Source organism: Bubalus kerabau, chromosome 4 (assembly GCF_029407905.1).
Source record: "Bubalus kerabau isolate K-KA32 ecotype Philippines breed swamp buffalo chromosome 4, PCC_UOA_SB_1v2, whole genome shotgun sequence".
Taxonomy (NCBI): Eukaryota; Metazoa; Chordata; class Mammalia; order Artiodactyla; family Bovidae; genus Bubalus; species Bubalus kerabau.
The window spans coordinates 28681144-28707944 of record NC_073627.1 but is presented as its reverse complement, the minus strand read 5'-3'; the positions used below and the strand labels follow the sequence as shown (position 1 = coordinate 28707944).

The following is a 26801-nucleotide window of genomic DNA, read 5'->3' as shown; positions in this document are numbered from 1 at the left end:
TCAGTGCCAAGAATGGACGGAACGCAGGGAAAAGAGGGACGGGCAAAAAACGTGTGTGTATGTATGATCTCTCAGGCCAATATAAATAATTTATATTGTATTTACACTCTATTAGATTAGCCAAGTACCTAAAAAAAGAAAAGAATACAAAGCAATACAACAAAACAAAAGTAACTCAATGACTCTTTCCTTGAGATGAACATTTTAATCTGATGATAGCATTTAACACTGTACGTGGAGCACCCACAGCTCCCAGAGTTTCCCTCCAAATGAAAAGCAAGTTCTCAGAAATAACCAGGTTTGCAATGGCCTGGTCCTTGCCTGCGGGAGGGAAGGAAACTAGCATGGGACGAGCACTGTGGTCTGCTTCCAAGTCACTCGTAGATCCAGTTCTGAGCACAGCTCTTGTAATTGACCAGTTCCTCAGGGCGAAACCACAAGGCAATCTCCTTCTCTGCACTCTCCACGGAATCACTGCCATGGATAATGTTCCTGGATGGGGAAAGAGATGGCCAAAACCAGGATTAAACTGCCCAGAAGCTCCCTTCATTCCCATTGCCAGAAAGCCTATAGCCACAGAGCAGGATAAAAAACAAAGCTCCATGTACATTATTTCTTGTCAAAAGAAGAAACCTATAGTTGCCATCAAAGTAAGGATAAAGAATTCCCTCCACACATCCAGCCCTCTGATATTCAGCCCATCTGAACACTAATGCAGGCAGTGGGAGCCTTCAGGAAGGTTCTACTCTCACAGCAGAGGCGCAACCACAGTGATGATGATGACCAAAGGCAGAGGGCCTGCAAAGCCAAGCTAAGAAAAGCCAAATTAAGAAAGAGGGAAACAATAAACTCTGATTATAAATGGATCTGTATATGGCATCATGTCTACCCTCAGCTGCAGAAAACCACATTCTTACTGCACCCAACTTGGATTTTAGAAAAGAGTAAAATGCAACAACCCCTACCTGCCAACTTGGATGCAAAAGTCCCCACGGATGGTCCCAGGCTTGGAGTCCGCAGGGTTAGTCTCCCCAAGCATCACTCGACCTGTCTTCACAACATTCAGTCCCTCCCAGACCTCCAAGGACAAAAGAAGATACGGTTAAGGAAAAAAATCAATCTCAGCAGAAAGTCTGAAAACTATTAATTCAAAAAGAAAATAAAAGGCTCTCATAAAATGGCATTCATTCATCGAACAAGTATTTATGGGGCATCTAAGTGTTCCAGCACTGGGAAAATTGGTCTTCCTGCACTCCTCTTGCTTTTCTACTATCTATTCTTGACACAGCAGCCAGAGTGGACTTTTTAAAACACCAAGTGAAAAAAACTCCTACAGCCTCCCAACAGTCATGAAGTACAGGGCCAAGACAGCCCCACATAATCTGGCCTCTGCCTCTGCCACTGAATTAATCTCACCCAACTTTTCCTTTCACCCACCAGGTTTCACTTATTCCAAACGTCCTTCTGTACTTCAAAAAGTTCCCCACCCCAGGTTCTTTGCACATGCTATTTTCTTGGTTGGGAATGCTGTTCACTGTAAATTTGTGCATAGCCGGCTCCTTCTCATGCAGATCTCAGTTTGAAAATCATGTTTATTGACCACTCAATCTAATGTGGTCACTTCCTATTACATCATCTTATTTCATTTCTGTGCATCATTAATCATTAGCTGATATGTATGATTTTTGCTTTCTATATTATCTGCCCATCCTCCCTTTTCAGGATATGTAGGCAAGGAAAGCTATGAAAACAGTTACCTATTTTTGTCTCATTCATGATTATATCCCCAGTGTCTAAAAAAGAGCCTGGCACAAAGATGACAACCAGTACATACTCAGAGAAGAATTACTACAATAAATAAGACACAATCTCTCTACCCTCCAGGAGCTTACAGTCAGGCATATCTCTTCTAATGTCTCCCAGATGTGAGTCTTCAGCTCACCAAGCAAATGTATTTTGCCTTTGGTGAGTCAGAAAACTCATACTGTAATTGTCCAATGCCCCAGGCTCAGCATCCTTGCATCAATGAAGACCTGGCATTAGGAGCAGGAATCACAACATTCACTCTTCGCTCTCAACTGAGCCATTTGTATCAACATCCCAAACATGTACACTCACCATGGCAACCACTGGCCCTGAGTGCATGTATTTCACCAGGCCAGCAAAGAATGGACGGTCCTTCAGGTCAATATAGTGCTCCTTGAGAAGGTCTTCAGAAGCCTAGCCCATGAGATAGAGAAAGAAATTTCATCCCCAAACTATTTAAGAACCAGCAATTTAGTTATTTCCCACTCACCCATCCTGCCATTTAAAACGTGAGCTCTCAGCTCACTTGTTCTATTACAATCTAATTCACTCAACTTACCAAAAGGAAGAAGTGACAGGGACTATAAGTGCTCCAGCTTTGTACCAACTTTCCCCTATTGTCCTTGACTGATCAGTATAAAATTACAGAACATTAGAACTGAATCCAGCCATGGTATTTTTTTTTTTTTTTTTTTGGTAAGATCAGTTTATACTGTTTGCTTACTATTTTTTTTAATTTAATTTTATTTTTTAAACTTTACATAATTGTATTAGTTTTGCCAAATATCAAAATGAATCCGCCACAGGTATACATATGTTCCCCATCCTGCACCCTCCTCCCTCCTCCCTCCCCATACCATCCCTCTGGGTCGTCCCAGTGCGCTAGCCCCAAGCATCCAGTATCGTGCATCGAACCTGGACTGGCAACTCGTTTCATACATGATATTTTACATGTTTCAATGCCATTCTCCCAAATCTTCCCACCCACTCCCTCTCCCACAGAGTCCATAAGACTGTTCTATACATCAGTGTCTCTTTTGCTGTCTCGTACACAGGGTTATTGTTACCATCTTTCTAAATTCCATATATATGTGTTAGTATACTGTATTGGTGTTTTTCTTTCTGGCTTACTTCACTCTGTATAATAGGCTCCAGTTTCATCCACCTCATTAGAACTGATTCAAATGTATTCTTTTTAATGGCTGAGTAATACCCCATTGTGTATATGTACCACTGCTTTCTTATCCATTCATCTGCTGATGGACATCTAGGTTGCTTCCATGTCCTGGCTATTATAAACAGTGCTTCTTCCTCCTCAGGAGTCAGCTTGGCCCCCTTCTTGTGGCCCAGGGGCAGTGCATAGTGGGACTCGTACCACTGTCGGTACAGTGTGCTGTCGATAAGCACAATACAGTTCTTCACCAGGGTCTTGGTACGGACCAGTTCGTTGTTGGATGCATTATAAACATCGATTATTCTTGTCTTGCGTGTACAACACTCTGAGCCCCAGGAGAAGTTCCCCACGTCCAGCCTCAAGGCCCGGTACTTCTTGTTGCCTCCCCGCACACAGACTGTGTGTATGCGGCGGGGGCCAATCTTTGTGTTGGCAGCGGGGCGTCCCAGCTCATACTTCCGCTTCTTGTGGTAGGGCTTTCTCTTGCCCCCGGTCTTACGGCACTTGTGCCAGTTGTCCGGAGAGATGCCCATCGCTCAGCGCTGGCTGGAAAGAGCCAGCCATGGTATTTTAGACAGAAGAACTAACAATACAATGAATTTCCATTCCCAAACAATCCTCAACTAAAATCTTAGAGGGAGGTGGTCTCAGCATTGGATGAAAAGCAAAGTGAACCAGGCCATTTCTCATCACATTTAAAAAATACCAAAGGCCCAGTGCAGGGACCATGCAATTTCCACAGGTACTGCAAACCACCCCAAAGCGCATGCCATCTAACAATAAGTCATTTTACTAAAGAATAAATCTTTCACGTTGCAAGGCCGGTATCTGGGAACAAATCAGACTAGTTATAGAGAGCAAACCATCTGCTTAGCAATGCCAACTCGACTCACCTGTGTTTCCTCTTTGCTACACTTACATGCTCCTTAAGGGTCTAATGAGATCCCTTAGTTTTCCCAGTTCTGTAGTACTGCTTCGTACAGAATGCTGCACACTTCAGCGATACACACAAACGTGGGGATTTGCTGCCAAAAAGCACATCCTGAACATGCTATCGTTCAGCCCCGTTGGTCGTCTCTTGCCAAAGTGAAATTACACAGCCACATCATCACCCCGTTAGTATTCATCCTGACCCATCCCTTCCATCCATGTGGGAGACTTGCAGTGATTGTTTCCTGATGACCTTCCCTTACCAACATTCTTTTAATTCTATTCATTGGCACTGGCTTTTTTTGTGTGTGGGGGCCAGGGGGTGGGGTGGGAGGAGGCGGGGGGCAGGTGGGAGGGAACTCAAGTTTTCCTTCACATCAGATTTAAATAACCCTGTAGGCTCATGGCAGCTATCCCACCTCCCATTCTTCACCAAGTCCAAACCCTTGATAGGAAACAGTATAAAGGACAAAATGTATGCACTTACGGGTCAGAGAGCCCTGAGTTAAAATCCTAGCTACATCACCGACTGGGTAACCACACATTACTTAAACTCTCCAAGCCTCAGTTAGCTTCCTTATTGTTAACAACCATGGGAATAGAAATAAATACTTCTCTGGGTTGACATGAGAGCTAGTGAGAAAACACATATGCCCAACACATGGTAAATATCCGATCAATAATACTTTGATTTCACTTTACCTTCAAAACCTAATTCAATATACAAACTCTCTGGAAAGCACTGCTAGTCCAATACCTGGTTCTAACCATTCTATCATGCTATCCCCTCAGCATTAACATCAGCCTGCTCCCTCTTATATTAACACACTCTTTCTAAAACATCACATAGGAACTACAGTGCAAATCAAACTAAATTTAATATGCACCAGACGGGGAATTCCCTGGCAGCCCAGTGGCTAGAATTCAATGCTTTTACTGCCAGGGCCGAGGTTCGTTCCCTGGTCACGGAACTAAGATCCCACAAGCCATGCAGCACAGCTAAAAAATGAAATGCACTGGGAAAGTCCAAAGTTGACTCTTTTTCTCTGATTCATTCACTAAAGTTGACTCTTAATAGGGAAAAAAAAGATGATTCCCTAATGTATTTGCTTTGAGAATTTAAGTTCTTATTTCCCAGGTCTGTTTGAAGAAGGGTTCTTGGCCAATCAGTCCTTTGGAGTTTTTGAAATATTGCTTTGCAGGTATCTTGCAAGGGTGTCTGCTCTCTGTTGTTTCAGGTGGGCCTCCCCAAGGGCACAGCCACAACTTTCCCCTATATGCCCGGATAGCGCCTAATACATGCTAGACGCTAGGCAGGTGGTAAACAATGATAAAAAGACTTCCTTGCTGAAGAACAATTTGCCTCAAATGGTGGGGGGTGGGGGCAAAGGCAAGGGCTGGGGAGTCTCAAAAATGATCTGCTCAGGAAGCTCAAGATCAGCAGCTCAAACAGGCCCAGGGCTTTGAGTCAGAAATCACTGTGCTACAGTAATATGTGGAACTCTGCACTGCCAAGAGAAAAGGGAGGCTACTTCTGCAAGTCCTGAATAACTCGTGCTGTTCCAGGACTCAGTGGAGAGGCCACCGTTTCAGGACATTTATTCACCCTAAATGGAGAAGTCCAAAATGATCTGAAGGGAGAAAGAGAGAGGCTGACCTACGGTGTTCCCCTATTTCTATGAAGAAATAGCAATGAAGTCCACTTACCCGCATGAATTTCATGGCAACAAGACGGAATCCCTTTTGCTCAAAACGCTTGATTATTTCTCCCATGAGGCCTCGCTGGACTCCATCGGGCTTGATGGCAATGAAGGTGCGCTCGCTGCTGGCCATGGTCCTGGGGATAGGCAGGTGGAGGGATGAAGCAACACTGAATATCCTGCCTACATCATTATCCTTCTCAAGTGATTATCCCATAAAGCTGCTTTAAATCTGTGACATCAATTCCAGGACTCTCTAATTCCACCTCAGTCCCCCCATCTATGAATAAATATCCCAGAGTGGGGAAGGGTCGAAAAGCTGGGGTTATAAGTGCTATTTCATTTGATTTAATAAGCTTCTGTTAAGTCATATCAAGAGGATGTGACTGCCAGTTCACCCTCAACCTGGACCCAGGCGATCAGAGGCTCCTCACTCCCTCCCCGGTCCTTGGAATATACACTCTGTACACTATTCCCATAGCAGGAGCCATTCAAGGATGCAGCTTTGAGAGAGGTAAGGTGTTATTGAGACCATCTGCACAGAACATGTGACTGAACCCAGTTAAGGCCTCTATATAAATTTTAAGATTCTGATGGGTGCGTACAATGCAGTCAGCCAAGATAAGCCTCATGTGTATGTTCCCTGTCTTATTAAAACTGCCACCTTCCAACCTAGAGTGGTCTGCCTCTTTGGTCTCTCCTTGCCCTCTACATACAGGGCCAATTTTGTGAACTAACAATTGGTGAGCCAGCCAAGAGACTGAAGAAATGGGCCTTGAGAAAGAAGCATCCCTAGAACTCCAAGCTGAACATCTACCTCTATGTGGGGAAGGTGGCCTGTATGTCTGATGCTTGTGGACCACTACAGGAGAACAGGGATGCCCCAAAAACTCTGGCTACTTTAAAATATTTGTTAGAGAAACTACATAGGCAACAAAGATGAGAAATCAGTGGCCGCCACAGTGGGCAAGCCACTGGCCACAGACGCACTAGAGGCTGAAGCCTGAGTTAGCTGGAAGAGCTGAAGTTAGAGAAGAACATGCAGGTATCCACTGCTCTGCCAGCTGAGACAAGGTAAAAGTTGGAGACCTTAGCTTTTATGTAGCAAAGCTAGGAGAGCACAAGCTGCTGCAGATTAATGTCCAAGTGCTGTGACAAAGCCTGATTAGGACACTAAGAGACAGAATCCTTGGGAAAGTTAGAAGCACTAAAGGGAGGATGTTGTGGTGATTGACAATGAAACAGATGATGCACTCGACGCTGTCCAGCCCCTAATACAAAGAAAAATCTTCATCAGTAATTACCCTAGACTTATGGTAATAGAGAAATACACCCCAAAACTTCTAAGAGAAAACTTGCATTCTTTCTGTCTCTTGAAATTGTAAATCTTACCATGTGTTTGAAATGTAAATATCACAGGAGATAATTAAAATATTGCCCACAGATTGAAGAAAAAGGGTGGGGAGGGGTGTGAAAACAGTTTGCTATAGGACCGCCCTCCCACAAAATCTAGTCTTCAGCGTCCATCAAAGCCAAGTACAAAAAAACCTGTTTTGGCCGTGCTGTGAGGCTTGAGTGATCTTAGTTCTCCAACCAGAGATTGAACTCATGGCCCCTGCAGTGGAAGCATGGAGTCCTAATCACCGCACCACCAGGAAATTCCCGAATTTTTAAAGTCTTCTCTACAAATATTAGTAAAAGGCTTTAGCCATGTGAGTGGATACCTGATTCATGGCTCAAGTTTTGGAGAGACAGCTATGGAGTCTTTGTTTGTGTCTATCTGTATTTCATATGTCTATGGATGTGTTATAAATATAGGTGATATTTTTCTATCTCGAGAGTTGTCAAAATCAATTTGTAAAAAAGCTCTATTTAGTTGGCCTAAAGAAAAATAAGCTTTGATATCAATAGTGTACTTATGAAAGCTAAACAACTTTCTTTTATGTGCGCAAAGGACAAAATTTTGCTGGACTACTGGTCTGTTCCTTATGGGATTGTGAGAGGCTTTTATTACCTTTTGAGTAACCTGCCTAGAAAAAGATTCTGTGTTTTATCAAAATTTCTTGTGCTTCATGTTATCTTTCTCAGGTCTTTGATTCACAAAATATTTTTTTGTACTTGCCTTTGATGGAAGCTGAGGACTAGATTTTGTGGGAGGGCGGTCCTATAGCAGACTGTTTTCACACCCCTCTCCACCCTCTTTCTTCAATCTGTGGGCAATATTTTAGTTATCTCCTGTGATATTTACATTTCAAACACGTGGTAAGTTTACAATTTCAAGAGAGAAAGAATGAAAGTTTTCTCTTAGGAGTTTTGGGGTGTATTTCTCTATGAATCTTCTCTATTAAAAAGGCTAAGTTTGGGTTTGTTTTTTTTTATCAATTATGTAACTTTCTATATTTGCCTTTGGAGTCTTTGTAACTTAAGTTAAATAGAAAACTATTAATTCACAGTGACCTAAGATCCTATTTAATCGTGTTTTAAAACCTTTTGGTATTTTTGATAAGCTCTCCAAAAATCTATTCGTAAATAAAGTTTTGTTGACCTAGAACTAACTCTGGGATTTTCCAGAGAACCTCTACTGCTGCTGCTGCTGCTGCTAAGTCACGTCAGTCGTGTCCGACTCTGTGCATCCCCATAGACAGCAGCCCACCAGGCTCCCCGTCCCTGGGATTCTCCAGGCAAGAACACTGGAGTGGGTTGCCATTTCCTTCTCCAATGCATGAAAGTGAAAAGTGAAAGTGAAGTCGCTCAGTCCTGTCCGACTCTTCGCGACCCCATGGACTACAGCCCACCAGGCCCTCCGTCCATGGGATTTTCCAGGCAAGAGTACTGGAGTGGGGTGCCATTGCCTTCTCCGAGAGAACCTCTAGAACAATTCAAAAGATATATTCTCTTTCCTTATAAAAGAGAGATATTAAACTAATTAGCCTATTTAATATATTAAATTATATGGGAAGCATTATCAAATAAGAAGTGATGTTAAACTTTCTTTGGGGTATATTTGTATGAAATTTCTAAAAATCTGCTATGTCTTGGTATAATGTTATCAACTATACTTTTTAAATGTGTATCCAAAAAAATCACATTTCCTTGTCAACTGAATTATAATGAACTCTCATAAGATCTTTAGCTATAGTCATTTAAAAGTTTCTTTTTTATCATTTACAGTCATTGATTTACTCTGATGATTTGCAAAACTGTTCCTGCAAAAGTGTTTCATCTTGGACTTCCCTGGTGGTCCAATGGTGAGGAATCCGCCTGCCAGTGTAGGGTACACAGGTTCGATCCCTGGTCCAGGATTCCACATGCCACAGGCAACTGAGCCTGCACACCACAACTACTGAGCCTGTGCTTAGATCCCACGAGTCACAACTACTGAGCCCAAGTGCCACAAGCACCCTGCGCACCCTGGAGCCTACAGAAGTCACTGCAACGCAAAGCTCAGCACCACAACTAGAAAAGCCTCCGCTCCCCGCAGCTAGAGAAAGCCTGCTCACAGAAATGAAGACCTGGTACAGCGAAAAAGAAATTATTATTTTTTTTAATATGCTTCATCTTCAAGGAGATTTATGGAAAACTTTTTACAAGCATAAGTTACTGATAACTAAGATCAATTTGCCTTCATGTGAGACGGGCAGTAATGGACGTTTCAAGGACTTCCCCGTGGCTACCTGCACAACCCCACATGCTTGGGCGATAGCCAAAGACTTGTCCCTGTTTCCTTTCCCCACTCTGATAAAACAGGTCCATTACATCAATGATATGATACTGTGAACATGTGATGACTTGCCCCTGCGGTAGAACACTCTGCAGGCTTTGTCGGAACATCCATGAGGGAGAAGGTGGGCAGTGCACTCACAGAAAATTCAGGGCCCAGACACCTTGGGAAAGTTTTTGGCAGTCCTTTGGTCAGATAAATTGTCCCAGAAGTTGTCACTGATAAGGTACAAGCTTATCCAACCCCTAAGAACGTGAAACAGATGCAAGCCTTTGTAGGAATTTGGAGGTTTTGGAGGACTTTTATTCCTCACCTGGCACAGTGCCTCCATCCCTTATATCACCTGATAAAGACAAGGCATACGTGGGACTGGGGATTACAGCAGCAGTCTTATTAGAGCAGCAGGTTATTTTGCCTTTGAGATGGCAAAAAATACTAGTGAAGCAAATTAAGGCTCTTCCAAGTGGCTAACTCAAATGGTAGCCACTTCCCAAGCTGGGCTCCCATTTGAGTTAGACGCACCTATTACTCAGGAAGGTCTGAGTTGGGCACTGTGGTAGAGAAGGAGAGTTCCCCTAGGATTTTGGTTCCGGCTCTGGAAGAGGGCAGACACCCAATACACCCCACAGAACAGCAGCTTCTAGCACTGTACGCAATGCTCCTCTGGGCAAAGCTTCTCACAAAGGAACAGCACATCATGGAAAGAACTTCCCTTCCTTTGAAGGGGTTGTTAAGAATAAGTTCCATCTACCCACCTCTGCCATGGCTCAAACCCTCACAATGACTAAACGACCTGTCCATTTGTAGCAGATGAGCACCCTACCACCAGTCCACTGTCTCTAGAAATGTGGGCGCTCCTAGGCCCTATCCCTGGAGGAGGAAATGGCAACCACTTCAGTATTCTTGCCTGGAGAATCCCATGGACAGAGCCACCATCTTGGTCCCCTCCATTGGCCTGGAGGACATTAAAGCATACAGACAGGCCCTTACTCCATTCATCCAGCAAGTCTTAAATGACGTGTGCAAAGCCCATCTTAACCGAATACTAAAATAATCTTTAATGAGAAAAGCTGTCCTCTAAAACAGAATAGCCTTGGACATTATTACTGCCTCATAAGGGGACTTAGTAAATCAATGGTTCAAATTATGGGGCTCTTGATGGAGAAAACTGTTATTTATTTTGAGAATCATCTTAATCTGTCTTTTCTCTTGCATATGCCTTTATATTGTTGCTGTGGCATCTGCCTCCACTGCAGTCAGATAGCTGCCAAACAAGCCACCTCCATGTGACAGAACCACTTGCTGACTTCTCAGGGCACACTTCTGACCCTGCAGAAGGAGAGGGGGTGAGATTGTAAGGGCTGGTCACAAGGGATGGAGTATTGGAGGAGGTTTTGACCATCAGTTGACACTCCAGCTGATCCCAGCAACTGCAAGCTCCTCACCCCTGCCCCTGTCCTTGGGATTTACACTCTCCCTACTGTCCTCACATTAGGGGATGTTCCAAGGACAGCAGCCTTGAGAGAGTAAGGGGTTGTTCAGACCCTCTGAACTGAACCATGTGACTGTACCTAGTTAAGGCCTCTATATATAATTTTAAAATTGTGGTGAACAAGAGCAGAGATCTACTCATCTTGCAACCACCCAAGATAGGCCTCAAACTCTGTTGCTCATTACACCTGCCATATACCAATCTGAGTGGTTGGCCTTTTTTTTGTCTTCATTTCCTTCTGTGTACAGGAGCCAGTTTTCAAACATAGTATTGTGTACCCAATACTGTGGCAGAACTAAGGCAGGAGATTTTTAAAAAGACACTATCTTTCTTAACTATCCAGATGAGGGAAACCACAGTGATAATGTAAAGGGCAGTCTGAAATGTGGTTTGACCTACTGCCACAGTCGTGGTTTTAGACCTAGAAGGGATATTAGAGATTCTTTCATTACAATCTCCTTTTACAAACGAGGAAACAGATTCAGAGCACCAAAATCCAGATCACCCAACCCTATGCAACTTACGTTATGTCATGAGACATAAAGCATATTCTGACTAACCAATAAATGGTGGATTATGGGAGCACTAAAACCATGAGTAATATCTGACATGGGACATCACGCTGGAAGGAAGCCTAGAAAGAACCGATTCTAGACTTTTCCTTTTACAGAGAAAACTGGGCTCAGAAACTGATCCTTCTCCACAAGATGAGAAAGGAGTCCTCTTATCTTGAAATACAATCCCTCTGGCTAGCAGGACCACTTTCTGGCTCTCTCTTCCTGTACTTTAGTTACCTCTTATTACAGCACTGTAACAATATATTTGAATTTTCTGTTTATCTGTCTTTCCACTGGCTTCCTGCATCTATACAGGGATGGTTTACTTCTGTGTCTGTCCTGCTACCTAGCCACAGGGCGTAGCACTCAGTAAGACCAAAGAAAATCTCTTAAATGATAATCACCCTGCACCTCCAAGAAAAAGAGACAAAGCCCCCAAACTGGTGAAGAACTCCTAATGGAAGCTTAAAATAAGCACCGATTCCCCGGGAGAAAATGGGACTAAAGAGCCACACACAGTCCCTATCAGTGTCCCCCGCGTACACCTGCCACACACAGCTGTCGTTCATTCTGTCTGTATGTGTAGGTACTCGCTCAGTCGTGTCCCACTCTTTGCGACCCTGTGGATTTAACCCGCCAGGTTCCCGTCCATGGGATTTTCCAGGCAAGAGTACTACAGTGAGTCATTTATTGCTGCCCAGAAACAAGACACAACCCCTACAGTCGCGGAAAGGCAGCCACCGACAAAGTAAGTCCACGTGGCGTGGGACGGGAGCTGACAGGTTTGGACCAGTCGTCAGGCGATTCCCTCCCATTCGACCCCCCGGCCACCTCTCTGAGCAGAACAAGTCCCACCTCTTCACCTCCTCCTTCCCAGACTCCACTCGTTTCCCTTTCCTTTCAGGAGCCCGACCTCTTCTTACGAACGCTTCTGCTTCCTGGGCTTCAACACCGTCTGCGGCCGCCAGCACCGGAAACACGCCCCGGCTCCTCCAGTTTCCCGGCACCTACCCGCGCGGAACGCTTCTGCCTAGATCGGCTGCAGGAGGGCCCGTTTTGCTGAACACCGCTCGCCTACGCTTCCTCCTGACAGTCCGGCGTCGTTCTAGGGAGCAGCTGCTACTCTTGTTTTTCCCTGCTCTTCCGGCAAGCTACCTTCCGCCATTTTAAAAGCTTTATTTTTTTCGTTAAGATTCTGTGACTCAACTTTCTTTTTTCTCGACCAAATTGGCTCCCGAGAGGTGGCGCTCACGCGAAGTCTGAAGAGCTTCTGACCTACAAGTAGACCGTAGCCCTCCTTTTACATTCACTCGTTCTTTCCAGCCTGCCAAGCAAATTTACTTACCCAAGTACCGTCTGTGTACCAGGCGCTATTTTAGGGTCTGGGGTATGACAATAAGTTTTCTTGAAGCTGGCGATGGGATTGAGAATGGGGATAAACTAATGAGCAAATTCGTATGCAATATATTATGTAAATGCTGTTTTAAAAAGCAGGATTGAGGGGAAGGTTGAGAAGTAAACTAAACTTAGCTCAAGGAGGGACTTCCCTGGTGGCACAGTGGATAAGAATCTGCCTGCCAATGCAGGGGACACAGGTTCGATTCCTGGTTCAGGAAGATTTCCCCATGCCAGGAGCAACTAAGACCTGTGACCCACATCTGTGGAGCCCGCCCACTGCAACTACTGAAGCCCATCCACACAGCTAGAAGCCAATGTTCCACAATTAAGAGAAGCCACCATGATGAGAAGCCAGGGCACCACAGCTAGAGAGTAGTTCCCCTTGATGGAACTGCAGAAAACCCAGGCAAAGCAACAAAGACCCAGCACAGCCAAAACTTATTATTATTATTTTTAAGTAGCACGGAAGAGGTCAGATTTCTAAAACACACACATACAAGCACACACATACACAGAACATCCTAGGAAGATCTGGTAGAACATTTAAATCCAAGAGACACAGAGGAATAAAAGTTTCCCAGTAGAAGGCCTTTATTTAAAAACAAAATTCTGAAGATATTTTTATCAAGCCAGCTTTATATTTAACTTCATGTAGGATAAAAGAGTTTCCTCGTTTTTAGGGCATGGTTTTCTTTAATTTCCAATTAAGTAAATGCTTGTAAGTTTTGTATGTACATTAACCTGACTGGAGTATTAGATGAAGTTTGGCAATTTATTGTTTTTTTTTCACCTTTATTTCTCATTCTGAAGTCGGTTTGTCAAACTAAACTTGCTAGTGATGATCGTGTATTGAGCCAATGCTCTCAATATATTGAGCCAAGCTTGAGAGCTTGACTCCTCTAGGTTTGACCCCAGAGTTGTTTGAGTCCCGTCTTATGTGTCTTGGGTTCTCCCTGTGGCACATAAGACTACCATGGGTAATCAGATTGCAGAATTGCCGGTTCTGTTTTTTTTTTTTTTTTAATTTAAAGTTTTTATTTTGTATTGGAGTATAGCCGATTAACAATGTTGTGATGGTTTCAGGTGAACAGCAAAGGGACTCAGCCATACATATAAATGTATCGATTCTCTCGAAGTCCCCCTACCATCCAGGTTGGCACATAACATCAAGTAGAGTTCCATGTGCTGTACAATAGTCCTTGTTGGTTATCCGTTTTCAATAGTGTACATGACCTTCAGAAGTCTCTAACTTTCCTGTTCCCCTGGCATCCATAAATTTGTTTTCTAAGTCTGTGCATCTCTTTCTTTTTGTAAGTAAGTTCAATTGTATCATTTCTTTTTAGATTCCAAATATAACATGTTACACAATATTTCTCCTCTGTCTGACTTATTTCACTCAGTATGACAATCTCTAGGTACATCTATGTTGCTGCAAATGGCATTATTTCATTCTTTTTAATGGCTGAGTCATATTCCATTGCATATACATACCACATGTTCTTGGGGCTTCCTGGGTGGCCTGAAAGAACCCGCATACCAGTGCAGGAGATGTAAGAGATACAGGTTCCATCCCTAGGTCAGGAAGATTCCCTGGAGAAGGAAATGGCAACCCACTCCAGTATTCTCACCTGGAGAAGCTCATGGACAGAGGAGCCTACAGTCCATGGGGTCACAAAGAGTCAGACACGACTGAAATAACTCAGCATGCACTCATGCACAAAATCCATTTTCTATCGATGGACATTTAGGTTGCTTCCATGTCTTGGCTACTGTAAGCTGTGTTGCAATGAACATTGGGGTGCATGTATCCTTTCAGATCATCTTTTTCTCCGGATATGTGCCCAGGAATGGGATTACAGGGTCACATGGTAGCTCTATTTTTAGTTTATTAAGGAACCTCTATACTGTTCTCCATAGTGGCTGTACCAATTTACATCCCCACCAACAGTGTAGGAGGGTTCCCTTCTCTCCATACCCTCTCCAGCATTTGTTGTTTGTGGATTTTTTTTGGTAACAGCCATTCTGACCTGTGTGAGGTGATAGCTCATTGTAGTTTTGACTTGCATTTCTCTAATAACTAGTGAGGTTGAACATCTTAGTGACATTTAACACTTTTTCGAACATCTGTTGTTCGAAATGAACATCTATTGGCCATCTGTATTTCCTCTTTGAAGAAAAGTCTGTTCAGGTCCTCTGCCCATTTTTCAAGTGGGTTTTTTGGTTTGATGCTGTTAAGCATCATAAGCTGTTTGTAACTTTTGGAGACTAATCTCTTACCAGTCACATCATTTGCAGATAGTTTCTCCCAATCTATGGGTTGTCCTTTCATTTTGTTTCCTTTGCTGTGCAAAAGTTTTTGGATTTAAGTAGATTCCATTTGTTTATTTTTGTTTTTATTTCCATTATTCTGGGAGATGGATTGAAAAAGATGTTGCTGTGATTTATATAGAGAGTGTTCTACCTGTTTTTCTTTAGGAGTTTTATAGTTTCTGGTCTCACATATAGATCTTTAATCCATTTTGAGTTTGTTTTTGTGTATGGAGTTAAAGAATCATCTAATTTCATTTTTTTATGTGTGGCTTCCAGTTTTCCCAGCACCGTTTATTGAAGAGATTGTCTTTCCAACATTGTGCAGTCTTGCCTCCTTTGTCATAGATTAGTTGACCGTAGATGCATGGGCTTATTTATGGGTTTTCTATCCTATTCCATGGATCTGTATTTCTATTTTTGTGTCAGTGCCATACTGTTTTGATGACTGTAGTATGGCTTTGTGGTATAGTCTGAAGTCAGGGAGCCTGATTCTCCAGCTCCATTTTTCTTTTTCAAGATTGCTTTGGCTATTTGGGGTCTTTCCTGTCTCCATACAAATTTTCAGATTTTTTTTTTGTTCCAATTCTGTGAAAAATACCATTGGTAATCTGATAGGGATTGCATTGAATTACTAACATAAATTCAGGGTAGTATCTGCCTGAAATACAGGAGACCCGGATTCAATCCCTGGATCTGGAAGATCGATCTCCTGGAGAAGAGAAGGGCTACCCACTCCAGTATTCTTGCCTGGAGAATTCCATGGACAGAGGAGCCTGGTGGGCTACAGTCCATGGGGTTGCAAAGAGCCAGACATGACCAAGTGACTAACACTTTCACTTTAGATAGTATAGTCATTTTGACAATATTGATTCTTCCAATCCACAAATATGGTTTATCTTTGCATCAGTTTATGTCTTCTTTGATTTCTTTCATCAACAGCTTATAGTTTTTGGAGTACAGGTCTTATGTCATCTTGAGTTGGCTTATTCCTAGATATTTTAGTTTAGTTTTTGATGTGATGGTATATTGAATTGCTTCTTAAATTTCTCTTTGTGGACTTTCATTTTTAATGTATAGAAATGCAACAGATTTTTGTGTATTAATTTTGTATCACAGAATGACCATCTCTTATTTGTGTCCCCAGTTGAGCGTATAATTAATTAATAAGTGGCTTTCCCTATAGGTACAGCTGCATGAAATGAGGCCTTGCATTTACCACTGCAGCAAGTTTCTCAGTCACCTGAGAAAATCATGTGGGCCAAGAGGAAAGAGTCCCTTCTTCAGAGCTCAGAAGCTCTCATAAAGTTTCAGGTTTGTTTGTTTGTTTTTTTTTCAGTAACTCTATCAAGGTACCCAGTTCAAGGAAAAATTACAAGCCAGTCTTTCCCATAGTAACTCAGTCCCGCCTTACTCAGTATTTAACTGAACAAAATCTTTCCAGTCCTTAAGCTGAGGATAACCACTCAGTATCTAATTGAGTTTTCCTAGTGTCTTTTACATTGAGGATAACCCACTCAATGGGTTGTTGTTCTAAGTTGTTAGGTCATGTCTTGACTGTTTGTGACCCTATGGACTGCAGCGCTCCAGTCCTCCCTGTCTCTCACCATCTCCCAGAGTTCACCCAAATTCATGTCCATTGAATCTAGCCATCTCATCCTCTGCCACCTTCTTCTCCTTTGCCTTCAGTCTTTCCCAGCATCAGGGTCTTTTCTGACGAATCGGCTGTTCTCATCAGGCGGCCGAAGTATTGGAGTTTCAGTTTCAGCATCAGTCCTTCCAATGAGTATTCAGGGGAGATTTCCCCTAGGATTGACTGGTTTGATCTCCTTGCTGTCCTAGGGACTCTCAAGAGTCTTCTCTAGTCTTTACTCGATGCATAAACTGAGCAAAATCTTCCCAACCTTTCAACTGAGGATAACCCAGGTACTTCTTGAAATTAAGTTTCAAGGATAGCCTATTCCCCTATCAAATAAAATTTAGTATTATCATACAATGACAGGAGATCCTAGAACCAGGAAAGACTCACCCAAATTCATCTGGACTCCCTGAGGAGACAGATGGGCACAAGAGGTCTCTGCTGGTACCAAGGTTCCAGATACTTGTAGAATTCAGGCAAAGAAGAGGAATCTGCTTTGGTCTCTTTGTGGTCACCATAACTGTAAACAACCAAACAAAAAATCCACACCCTAAAGTTGAGAGCTACATTTTATTTGGTGGGGATTTGTAGGACTCTAAGCCCAGGAGGCAGCATCTCAAGTAACCCTAAGAGAACTGCTCCAAGGAAGTACGGAGAGTTTCAGGTTATATAGAAGTTTTGCAACAAAGGGCAGGTAGTCTGAACATCAAAAAACATCAAAAGATTTGTAAATTAAGAAGACCATATGTCCCTAGTTAAGGCATTTAGCTTTTTTCTATGTGTGGGACGATACAAGAGTCTGGTTCACTGAAATCATTACTTTGATATGCACTTCAACTATCTGGGGCCAGTATCTTGTGTTTTCACATACCGAGTTTTCTCAGAGCTCACCAGCTCACAATTGAGGGCTGCAATCACTGATGACTATGACATCCTTATTTACTGATATGGCAGGTAGAGTTTCTCAAAACTCTACCTAAACCTCCACCTAAACCTCCCAACTTAAATGAAAATTCACTCCAAATGGATCATAAATTTGTAAGTGTAAATATATGTGAACAAAAAAAAAGGTGCGGGGGAGAAAATGTTGCCCGCCATTTTAGTAAACAAAGACTGTTGGCTGTCATCAAACCATTAACCACTGTAACCTCTCTAGTGGTGCACCATGAAAGGAAATCAAAAGAAAAACAGGATAGCGGCCCTGGATAGTTAAGATACATATCAAAGGAATAATTTTAGTGAAACTGCTTTTTTTCGCTCCATGCATCTCTTTTTTGTGATTATGAGTAATTTTTTAAAATGTTGATTTATTTTAATTAACAAGGACTGTGTTAATTTCTGCTGTACAGCAAAGTGATTCAGTTATACATGTATATATATTCTTTTTCATCCTCTTTTCCATTATATTTTATCATAGGATATTGAATACAGTCATCTGTGCTATACAGTAGGACCTTGTTAGTTACCATCCTATAAATAATAATTTGCATTTGCTAATCCCAAACTCCCAGTCCTTCCCTGCTCCAGCTCCTCCCCCTGGGCAACCATAAGCCTGGTTTCTAAAATTGATTAGCAGTAATCTTTTGATGCTTTTGAACTGTGGTGTTGGAGAAGACTCTTGAGAGTCCCTTGGACTGCAAGGAGATCCAACCAATCCATCCTAAAGGAAATCAGTCCTGAATATTCTTTGGAAGGACTGATGTTGAAGTTGAAACTCCAATATTTTGGCCACCTGATGCAAAGAGCTGACTCATTTGAAAAGACCCTGATGCTGGGAAAGATAGAAGGTGGGAGAAGAAGGGGATGACAGAGGATGAGATAGTTGGATGGCATCACCGACTCAATGGACATGAGTTTGAGTAAACTCTGGGAGTTGGTGATGGACAGGGAGGTCTGTTGTGCTACAGTCCATGGGGTTGCAAAGAGTCAGACACAACTGAGTGACTGAACTGAATCTTTTGATGTTCTACTTTTTTTTTTTTTTTTAGCAAAAACTATATATTCTGACCTTAGCCTTACCTTTTTGGATCAGTTCCTCAGAGCTATCTGAGAGACTGTTTCCCAAGCTATAGTCTCAATAAGGTCATTAAATAAACCTTAATTCACAACTTTTAGGCCGTGTGTTTCTTTTCAGTTAGCACTATAAAAAGCTTAGAAAAACAACATGGTAAACATCTTTAGGACCAATGGCCAGGCAGAGTTTTCAGAATTGCCACCAAAAGCACCATCCATATAAGGAAAACACTGATAAAATGGATCTTATTGTTGCAGGTATGGGGACCCCTTCCTGTGCCCAAGAGTGGGCCTTTGTCTAACATTCAGAAATGAATTGTCCAAAGAGACACATATGCTAACAAAGCAAGAGACTATCGGGAAGGTCTGCCAAGGTGGAGAGCAGCAGGGTAAGGGAACCCAAGAGAACTGCTCTGCCATGTGGCTCACAGCCTCAGTTTTATGGTGATGGGATTAGTTTCTAGGTTGTCTCTGGTCAGTCAGATGTTGGATGTTTCAGGCTTCAAAGATGTGGAAATATTGACTAATAAAATGAGAAAATAAAATAGCTGTTGAGGGAAAGTAAATGAATATAGAGGATGCTTTCAGTTTCTTGTGATAGAAACCAACTCAAGCCTCTATCAGTTCAGTTCAGTTCAGTCGCTCAGTCGTGTCCGACTCTTTGTGACCTCATGAATTGCAGCACGCCAGGCCTCCCTGTCCATCTCCAACTCCCAGAGTTCACTGAGACTCACGTCCATCGAGTTGGTGATGCCATCCAGCCATCTCATCCTCTGTCATCCCCTTTTCCTCCTGCCCCCAATCCCTCCCAGCATCAGAGTCTTTTCCAATGAGTCAACTCTTTGCATGAGGTGGCCAAAGTATTGGAGTTTCAGCTTTAGCATCAGTCCTTTCAAAGAACACCCAGGACTGATCTCCTTTAGAATGGACTGGCTGGATCTCCTTGCAGTTTAAGGGACTCTCAAGAGTCTTCTCCAACACCACAGTTCAAAACCATCAATTCTTCGGTCCTCAGCTTTCTTCACAGTCCAACTCTCACATCCATACATGGCCATTAGGAAAATGTAAAAATCACAATAAGGACTTCCCTGGTAGCCCAGTGATTAAGAATCTTCCTGCCAATACAGGGGACACAGATTCCATCCATGGTCTGGGAAGATTCCACATGCCATGGGGCAGCTAAACCCATGGACCACAACTATGGAACCCTGCACACCTAGCTCCACAACAAGAGAAGCCACCTCTATGAGAAGCCCATGCTCTCCACAACTAGAGAAGTACTCAACAAGGAAGACCCAGTGCAGCCGAAAACAAACAAAATTAGTTAAAAATTACAATGAGATATCACTATACACCTATGATGATGGCTAAAATTTTTGAAAAATAGTGAAAACACCAAACACTCTCAAGGAGGTGGAGGAACTGTATCCACTTATATACCTTGCTGGCAGGAGTGTAAAATGGCACAGCTACTCTGGAAAAATTTGGCAGTTTCTTATAAAACTAAGCATATGCTTACTGTGTGATCCAGCAATCGCACTCTTGGGTGTTTATCCTAGAGAAAGTGATTAATGTTCTGTTCACACAAAAACTTGTACACAAATTATAGTGTAAGCAGATAAGGTAGGGGTTCCCCAGAGAAAGAGACCTAGTCTCAGTGTTTTTGACTTTAAGAGAAGCCATTTACTTTGTGATCAAAGTCTGGCCACAAGGCTTGCCCTTGAAGAGGGCTCAGTAATTACGGATTCTGAAGGAACTAAAGAATGCAGGAACAAAGAAAGCAATCAAGAAGCAATAGTTTATTAATAAAAGAATCGATCCTGAAGGGACATGCATAACAATCTAATGCGTATCTTTGAGTTCAGCAGGAACTAAGGCCCCCACCTTGTGGAGGATGGCTAGATAGGCGGAGATCCCAGACTGGTCAGAACCTAAGGAATAATAATATTGACATATTCTGAACCTCATGACTTCAGTTAACAAAAGCTTGAACTCTGTCAACCTTTGTCCCAAATCTAAGCTAAATTCTCTGTTCAAGCCCCTTCATGAAGATACATGTACCCTTAGCTTAAAGCTTTCCCAATTTTGCTGTCAGGGAGACACTGCTTTGGGAAATATCCTTGGTGTTCTCCTTACTAGCTGTAAGTGATAAATTCTTCCTTCTCCCACACTTTGGCTTGGATGTGTCTTTTTGCTTGATACCCACGAAGAGGTGAATCCAGTTTTTGAGTAACAATAGAAGCTTTTCTATAATAGCCCAAAGCTGGAATCAACCCAAATGTCATGATTCACTTTGCTGTACATCTAAAACTAACACAACATTGTGAATCAATTACACTCCAATAAAAATTAAGAAACAAGCAACAACAACCGCCTCCCCCAACCAAGTATGGAACACTACTCAACAATAAGAAAAGAAACCACTGATACATGCCATAACTTGGGCAGATCTCAAGAGAATTATGCTGATTGAAAAAGCCAGTCACAGAAAAAGTTACTTTCTATATTATTACATTTATATAAGATTCTTGCTTTTTTTTAAGTTAATTTTTTTGGCAACGTCACCCGGCATGCAGGATTTTAGTCCCCCGACCAGGGGTCAAATCCATGTTTCCTGCATTGGAAGCATGGAGTCTTAGCCACTGGACTGCCAGGGAAGTCTCTCTTGTTTTTATTTTTTAATATTATTTTTAAATTTTTTATTTATTTTTGGCCATGCTGGGTCTTTGTTGCTTTACACAGGCTTTCTGTGGTTGCAGTGAGCAGGGACTACTCTTCATCGCTGTGTGTGGGCTTCTCGTTACAGTGGCTTCTCTTGTGGAGCACAGGTTGTAGGCACATGGGCTTCAGTAGCTGCAACACACAGGCTCAGTAGTCGGGGTACATGGGCTTAGTTGCTCCTTGGCTTGTGAAATCTTGCCAGACCAGTGATTGAACCCGTGTCCCCTGCATCAGCAGGTGAATTCTTATCCACTGCACAACATTCTTGAAATAATACAATTATAGAGATAAAGAATAGATTAGTGGTTGCCAGGAATTAGTGACCAGAGAGAAGGCAGGGTACATTCTAAAAGGGTAGCAAAAGGGAATCGTGTGGTAATGGAATTGTTCTGTATATTGATTGTGGAGTGGAAACAGTTACACGAATCTACACATGTAATAAAGTTGCGCAGAAGTATACACATACCAAAAAAATTAGTGCATGTAAAATGATGAGATTCAGATAAATTCTGTGGATTATACCTATGTCAATTTCAATATTGTAGTATAGTTATACAAGATGTTACCATTAGAGGCACTGGATGAAGGATACATGGACTTCTTCATACCTATTTTTTTTTTTTTTTGCAATTTCCCATGAGTCTAAAATTTCAAAATTTAAAAAATTTCTAAAAAGAATCAGGAAAACTGTTTGAGGGCTTCCCTGGTGGTCCAGTGGTTAAGAATCCACCTCGCAATGCAAGGGATACTGGTTCGATCCCTGGTTTGGGAGTATCCCACATGCAGCAGAGCAACTAAGCCCATGTGCCACTACTGAAGCTCACATACCTCAACAAAGAGTAGCCCCCACTCACTGCAACTAGAGAAAAGCCTGTGTGCAGCACTAAAGACCCACCACAGCCGAAAAATAAAGCATAAATAAATAAATCTTTTAAAAAAACAAAAACTTATGGAGACTCTAGCAGTAGTCTAAGTGGGAGATGATGGTGGTTTGCAATAGGTGGTGACGAAAGAAAAGTAGTTAGTTACAGGGTATATATTTAAGGTTGAACCTGAAATAGGAGGGGAGGGGGCAAGGCACAACCCCTAAAGAATGACATAGCTATGGATGATACAACAAAAACTGGTTTGAACCAACTAGGTCCAAGATAGAGGAAGACTCAATTCCAGTAGACCTTTAGCCTCATTATATGCTCATTGAAATGCATTTGTATGCTAACGGATGCACCCAAAGTCACCAGGACAGTTGAAGGCCAACTATTAAAGACCAAAAGTGAGCAGTGGCTCAATTCCTAGACATCCTGCCTCTTCCCCAAAATAGTTGGAATAATCCTCCTAGCCGGCCCATTAAAAACTTGTTAACCACCCTATATTTCCAGGCCCATCTTTTGAGATAGACTGCATTTTGGCTATTGAATGTATATCTCCCAGGGCGTCTCACCTTCTGAGGGGGCGCACACTCTGTCTATGGAGTGTGCATCTCCCTAAATAAATCTGCCTTCTCACTTGATTCTCAGGGCAGAGAGAATCTGTGTGCTTATATCTCTCACGAGCATCCTATATTAATAAATCTACTTATTGCTATCACTTTGCCTCTCACTGAATTCCTTCTGTGTTAAGACATAAAGAACCTGAGCTTCAGTAAGTCCGGACACCAGGTGAGTGATTTTAATTAAAAGACAGTGGGTTCAAGGGACTTCCTTGTGGATGAGTGATTAAGAATTCATGCTTCTACTGCCGAGAACACAGATTCAATGCCTGGTCAGGGAACTGAGATTCTGCATGATGTGTGGTGCAGCCAAAACACAGAAAAAGACAGTGAGTCCAAGTCTGAATCTGACTTCAAGTCCCAATCTGAGTTTTGGCTGAGTTCAAGTCCCATATGAATTGGGTGGTTTCAAGCCTATACCTAAATCTTGCTGATGGATAGGATGTGGGGCATGAGAGAAGAAAAAAGAGTTGTTGACTGACTGCTAGTTTTCTTTTTTTCTTCTTTTTTTGTAGAAAGTGAAAATTGCTCAGTAGTGTCCCACTCTTTGCAACCCCAAGGACTATACAGTCCACAGAATTCTCCATGCCAGAATACTGGAGTGGGTAGCCTTTCTCTTCTCCAGAGGATCTTCCCAGCCCAGAGATCGAACCCAGGTCTCCCACATTGCAGGCAGATTCTTTAACAGCTAAGCCACCAGGAAGTCCAAGAATACTGGAGTCGGTAGCCTTTCCCTTCTCCAGCAGATCTTCCAAACCCAGGAATTGAACCAGGGTCTCCTGCATTGCCAGAGAAGGTGATGGCACCCCTCTCCAGTACTCTTGCCTGGAAAATACCATGGATGGAGGAGCCTGGTAGGCTGCAGTCCATGGGGTCGCGAAGAGTTGGACACGACTGAGCAACTTCACTTTCACTTTTCACTTTCATGCATTGGAGAAGGAAATGGCAACCCACTCCAGTGTTCTTGCCTGGAGAATTCCAGGGACGGCGGAGCCTGGTGGGCTGCCATCTATGGGGTCGCACAGAGTTGGACATGACTGAAGCGACTTAGCAGCAGCAGCAGCTCTTGCATTGCAGGCAGATTCTATAACAACTGAGCTATCATTATCAGCTCAATAGTTCTATATAAAGCACCTTTTTAATGTTTGGAGTCCACTCTACTAGTACTTCTAAAATATCTGTGTACAAATTAATCACTGGGAATTTGTTCTGACTGAATGAATTCTGACTGAGTAAATTCTAGAATGGATCCTGAGAATCTGAGGATTCCAATGCTATTGATTGGTAGACTGCTAGACCATGTCTTAGAGTTAAGTTCTTTTAACTTGATGATTTAAACTTTATTGGGTGGGGAGGGTCTTGCCCAGGCAAATGCTAGAGAAGGGAGATGGGCAATAGAAAACAGGATGGTCTCATCTCTTCCTCGAAGCCATTCTAGTTACATGATTCACCTTAATCTTCCTTTCCTAACTTCACACAAAACCTTCCATGCTTCCATACATAAACATTTCTGCAAACCAAATCAGGAAAAAATATGGATTTAAAGATGAAAGTAATCTTAACTGGCAAATGCACCAATACTCTCTCCAGAAACCCTGTCTATGGGTTTCAGTGTCTGCTTGAAACCTCCAAGAGTGGGAATTCACTATCTCAGACCTTAGATCACTGGCTTTTCACCCACTCCTTGATAAAATAAAATCTGCCAATCAAATATATTCATCTCCCAAAATAATAATAGCAGTAATGTTTAGTGAATTGTACTAACAATATCAACTACTGTGAAGAGAGAAAGAGGGGTCACTAGACGCTTTGATAGAGTAAAGATTTTATAGAAGAAGTAGGATTTGTGTACACAAAAGATGGTAACTAGATAAGTTTGTAGGTACTATGAGATTAGGAAAGCAGCAAAGAGTAAAGGTATAAGAGAAAAGCAGAAAATGTTTGAGAAACTGATTAGACATTCTTAATAAAGTGCTACAGAACAGCCGGGGATAGAACCACCAAGATTAGAGACAAATTTTAAATGCTAGGTTAAGTTAGGACCTTCGGCTGTAATTAATGGAAACCCACTGAAGCTTGGGGATAGGATAGTAACATGAGAAATATCTTAATATTCTATAACTCAAAAAAAACCTATCAAGGCTGATAGGGATAGAATAGGATAGTTACGCAGGTAGTTGTAGAAGTCCCAGTAGAAGATTATAGATAGGGAAACCTAGGAAAATTTGAGAGGCCACTGTAAGTTAATGATCACTCAAGAAAGCTATGGGAATTTTGTGGAATGAAGCGGGCTTACTTAACTATAAAGCACAAGATATACCTCAGGTCATCAAGTGAAAGAAAAATATTACCACCCTTCTGCTGATTTGAATAGGTGCTGGGACAGTCCTAGTTTGACCCCGTAGGGTCAGACACTCGCCTGTCAGATACAAGAGGAGGAGCTAGTGATGTAAGCCTGATATCTACTCAAAGAATGAGGAAGAAGGTGTATTTCCCCCTTCCTCATTTTCCTTTGATTATAAAAATGTAGCCCACTTAATTCAGAGGGCACAGCCCCCTCACCTGCCTGCATACACCTCTCCCAAGTGTCCTATATTAATAAATCTACCTCTTGCCTATCACTTAGCCTCTCGCTGAATTTCTTCTGTGCTGAGACACAAAGAACCTGAGCCTCAGTAAGTCCAGACATCAGGTGAGTAATTCTAATTAGAAGACTGTGGGTTCAAGTCCCAATCTGAGATGGATGGTTTCAGTGCCATTCATTCACTTTCAGCTCAGTTCAGTCGCTCAGTCGTGTCCAACTCTTTGTGACCCCATGAATTGCAGCGTGCAAGGCTTCCCTGTCCATCACCAACTCCCGGAGTTCACCCAAACTCACGTCCATCGAGTCGGTGATACCATCTAGCCATCTCATCCTCTGTTGTCCCCTTCTCCTCCTGCCCCCATCCCCTCCCAGCATCAGAGTCTTTTCCAACGAGTCAACTCTATAGAGATACAAATAGATCAGAAGAGATGATTCAAAATTACCCTGGTATGTAGGAAGGGCTATGTCTTAGACAGTAAAGAATCTAGCTAAAATTTGGAAGAGCAAGAAGCTGGAAGAAAAGGAACTCATTATTAGGATGCTGACATCATCAATAATCAAGAGATAAGGATTAAAGTGGTAAAAGGAATGTTTATAACAGAATTTCTAGGATAAACTGACAGGAATTGATCAGATATAACTGAAAAAGAGAGAGAGGACCTGTTTAATAGTGATGATAGTGCTAAGCAGTATGGCTCTGTTTTAAAAAGAGGTGAGGTGGTTTTTTTTTTTAATTTTGGCTGGGCTGGGACGTCATTGTGGCATGAACTTCTCTAATTATGGTAGGCAGGCTTAGTTGCTCTGCAGCATGTGGGATCTTAGTTTCTCAACCAAAGATTGAACCGTGCATTGGAAGGCAGATTCTTAACTATTAGGCCACCAGGGAAGTCCTGTCAGGGTGATTCTTGACTCAGTCACTTATTAATTATATAAACTTGCAGAATTTATCCAATATCACTGACCCTCAGTCTATATTTGATAAACCATCATAAGACTGTTGTGAGGATTATATAAAGTAATTCAATAAAAGTTTAACACACTGTCTGGCACATAGTAAATAATAAATGTCAGCTGTTTTTTTTTTATAGCTATGGGTGACAAAATTATTACACCTAAGGAACTGTGACAATAATGATATTAACAGAAATAGCGAAGACCAGAGGGAGTCAGCTAGAGGAAGATGAGTTTAATGTAATGACAAATCTGATGGAGAGCCATGCAAGAGAGAAAATATATAGTGATCAACTGAGGACATTTATCTGGGGTTCAG

The 26801-nt window shown here is 42.3% G+C and overlaps 2 protein-coding genes across 4 annotated transcripts; both read right to left on the bottom strand.

The window, feature by feature from the left end:
• Positions 1-185: 185 nt before the first annotated feature.
• Positions 186-12433, bottom strand: LOC129649159 (nucleoside diphosphate kinase A 2). 3 transcript variants are annotated; one of them, XM_055576226.1, is made up of 5 exons: positions 12294-12433; positions 5618-5747; positions 2119-2220; positions 966-1078; positions 186-492 (listed from the first exon to the last, which is right to left on the bottom strand). In XM_055576226.1, the coding sequence occupies exons 2-5, from the start codon at positions 5741-5743 to the stop codon at positions 375-377; spliced, it is 459 nt and encodes a 152-aa protein (XP_055432201.1). In that variant the 5' UTR covers positions 5744-5747; positions 12294-12433; the 3' UTR covers positions 186-374. The 3 variants fall into 3 exon arrangements, with proteins under 3 accessions (XP_055432201.1, XP_055432199.1, XP_055432202.1); XM_055576224.1 differs by having other exon boundaries at positions 12236-12385; XM_055576227.1 differs by having other exon boundaries at positions 12244-12374.
• LOC129649157 (40S ribosomal protein S8-like) lies at positions 2950-3575 on the bottom strand (the record flags this gene model as incomplete). Its single annotated transcript, XM_055576222.1, has 1 exon — positions 2950-3575. A coding segment is annotated over exon 1 (564 nt), but the record flags the coding sequence as incomplete, so codon positions are not given.
• Positions 12434-26801: the final 14368 nt, after the last annotated feature.

Excerpts from the sequence above, each read along its gene's own strand:
- LOC129649159 (XM_055576226.1), bottom strand. The coding sequence starts at position 5,743 with ATGGCCAGCAGCGAGCGCACCTTCATTGCCATCAAGCCCGATGGAGTC. Across the intron at positions 1,079-2,118 it reads CAGGGCCAGTGGTTGCCATG|GTCTGGGAGGGACTGAATGT; the intron begins GTGAGTGTACAT and ends TTGTCCTTGGAG. Across the intron at positions 493-965 it reads TTTTGCATCCAAGTTGGCAG|GAACATTATCCATGGCAGTG; the intron begins GTAGGGGTTGTT and ends TTCCCCATCCAG.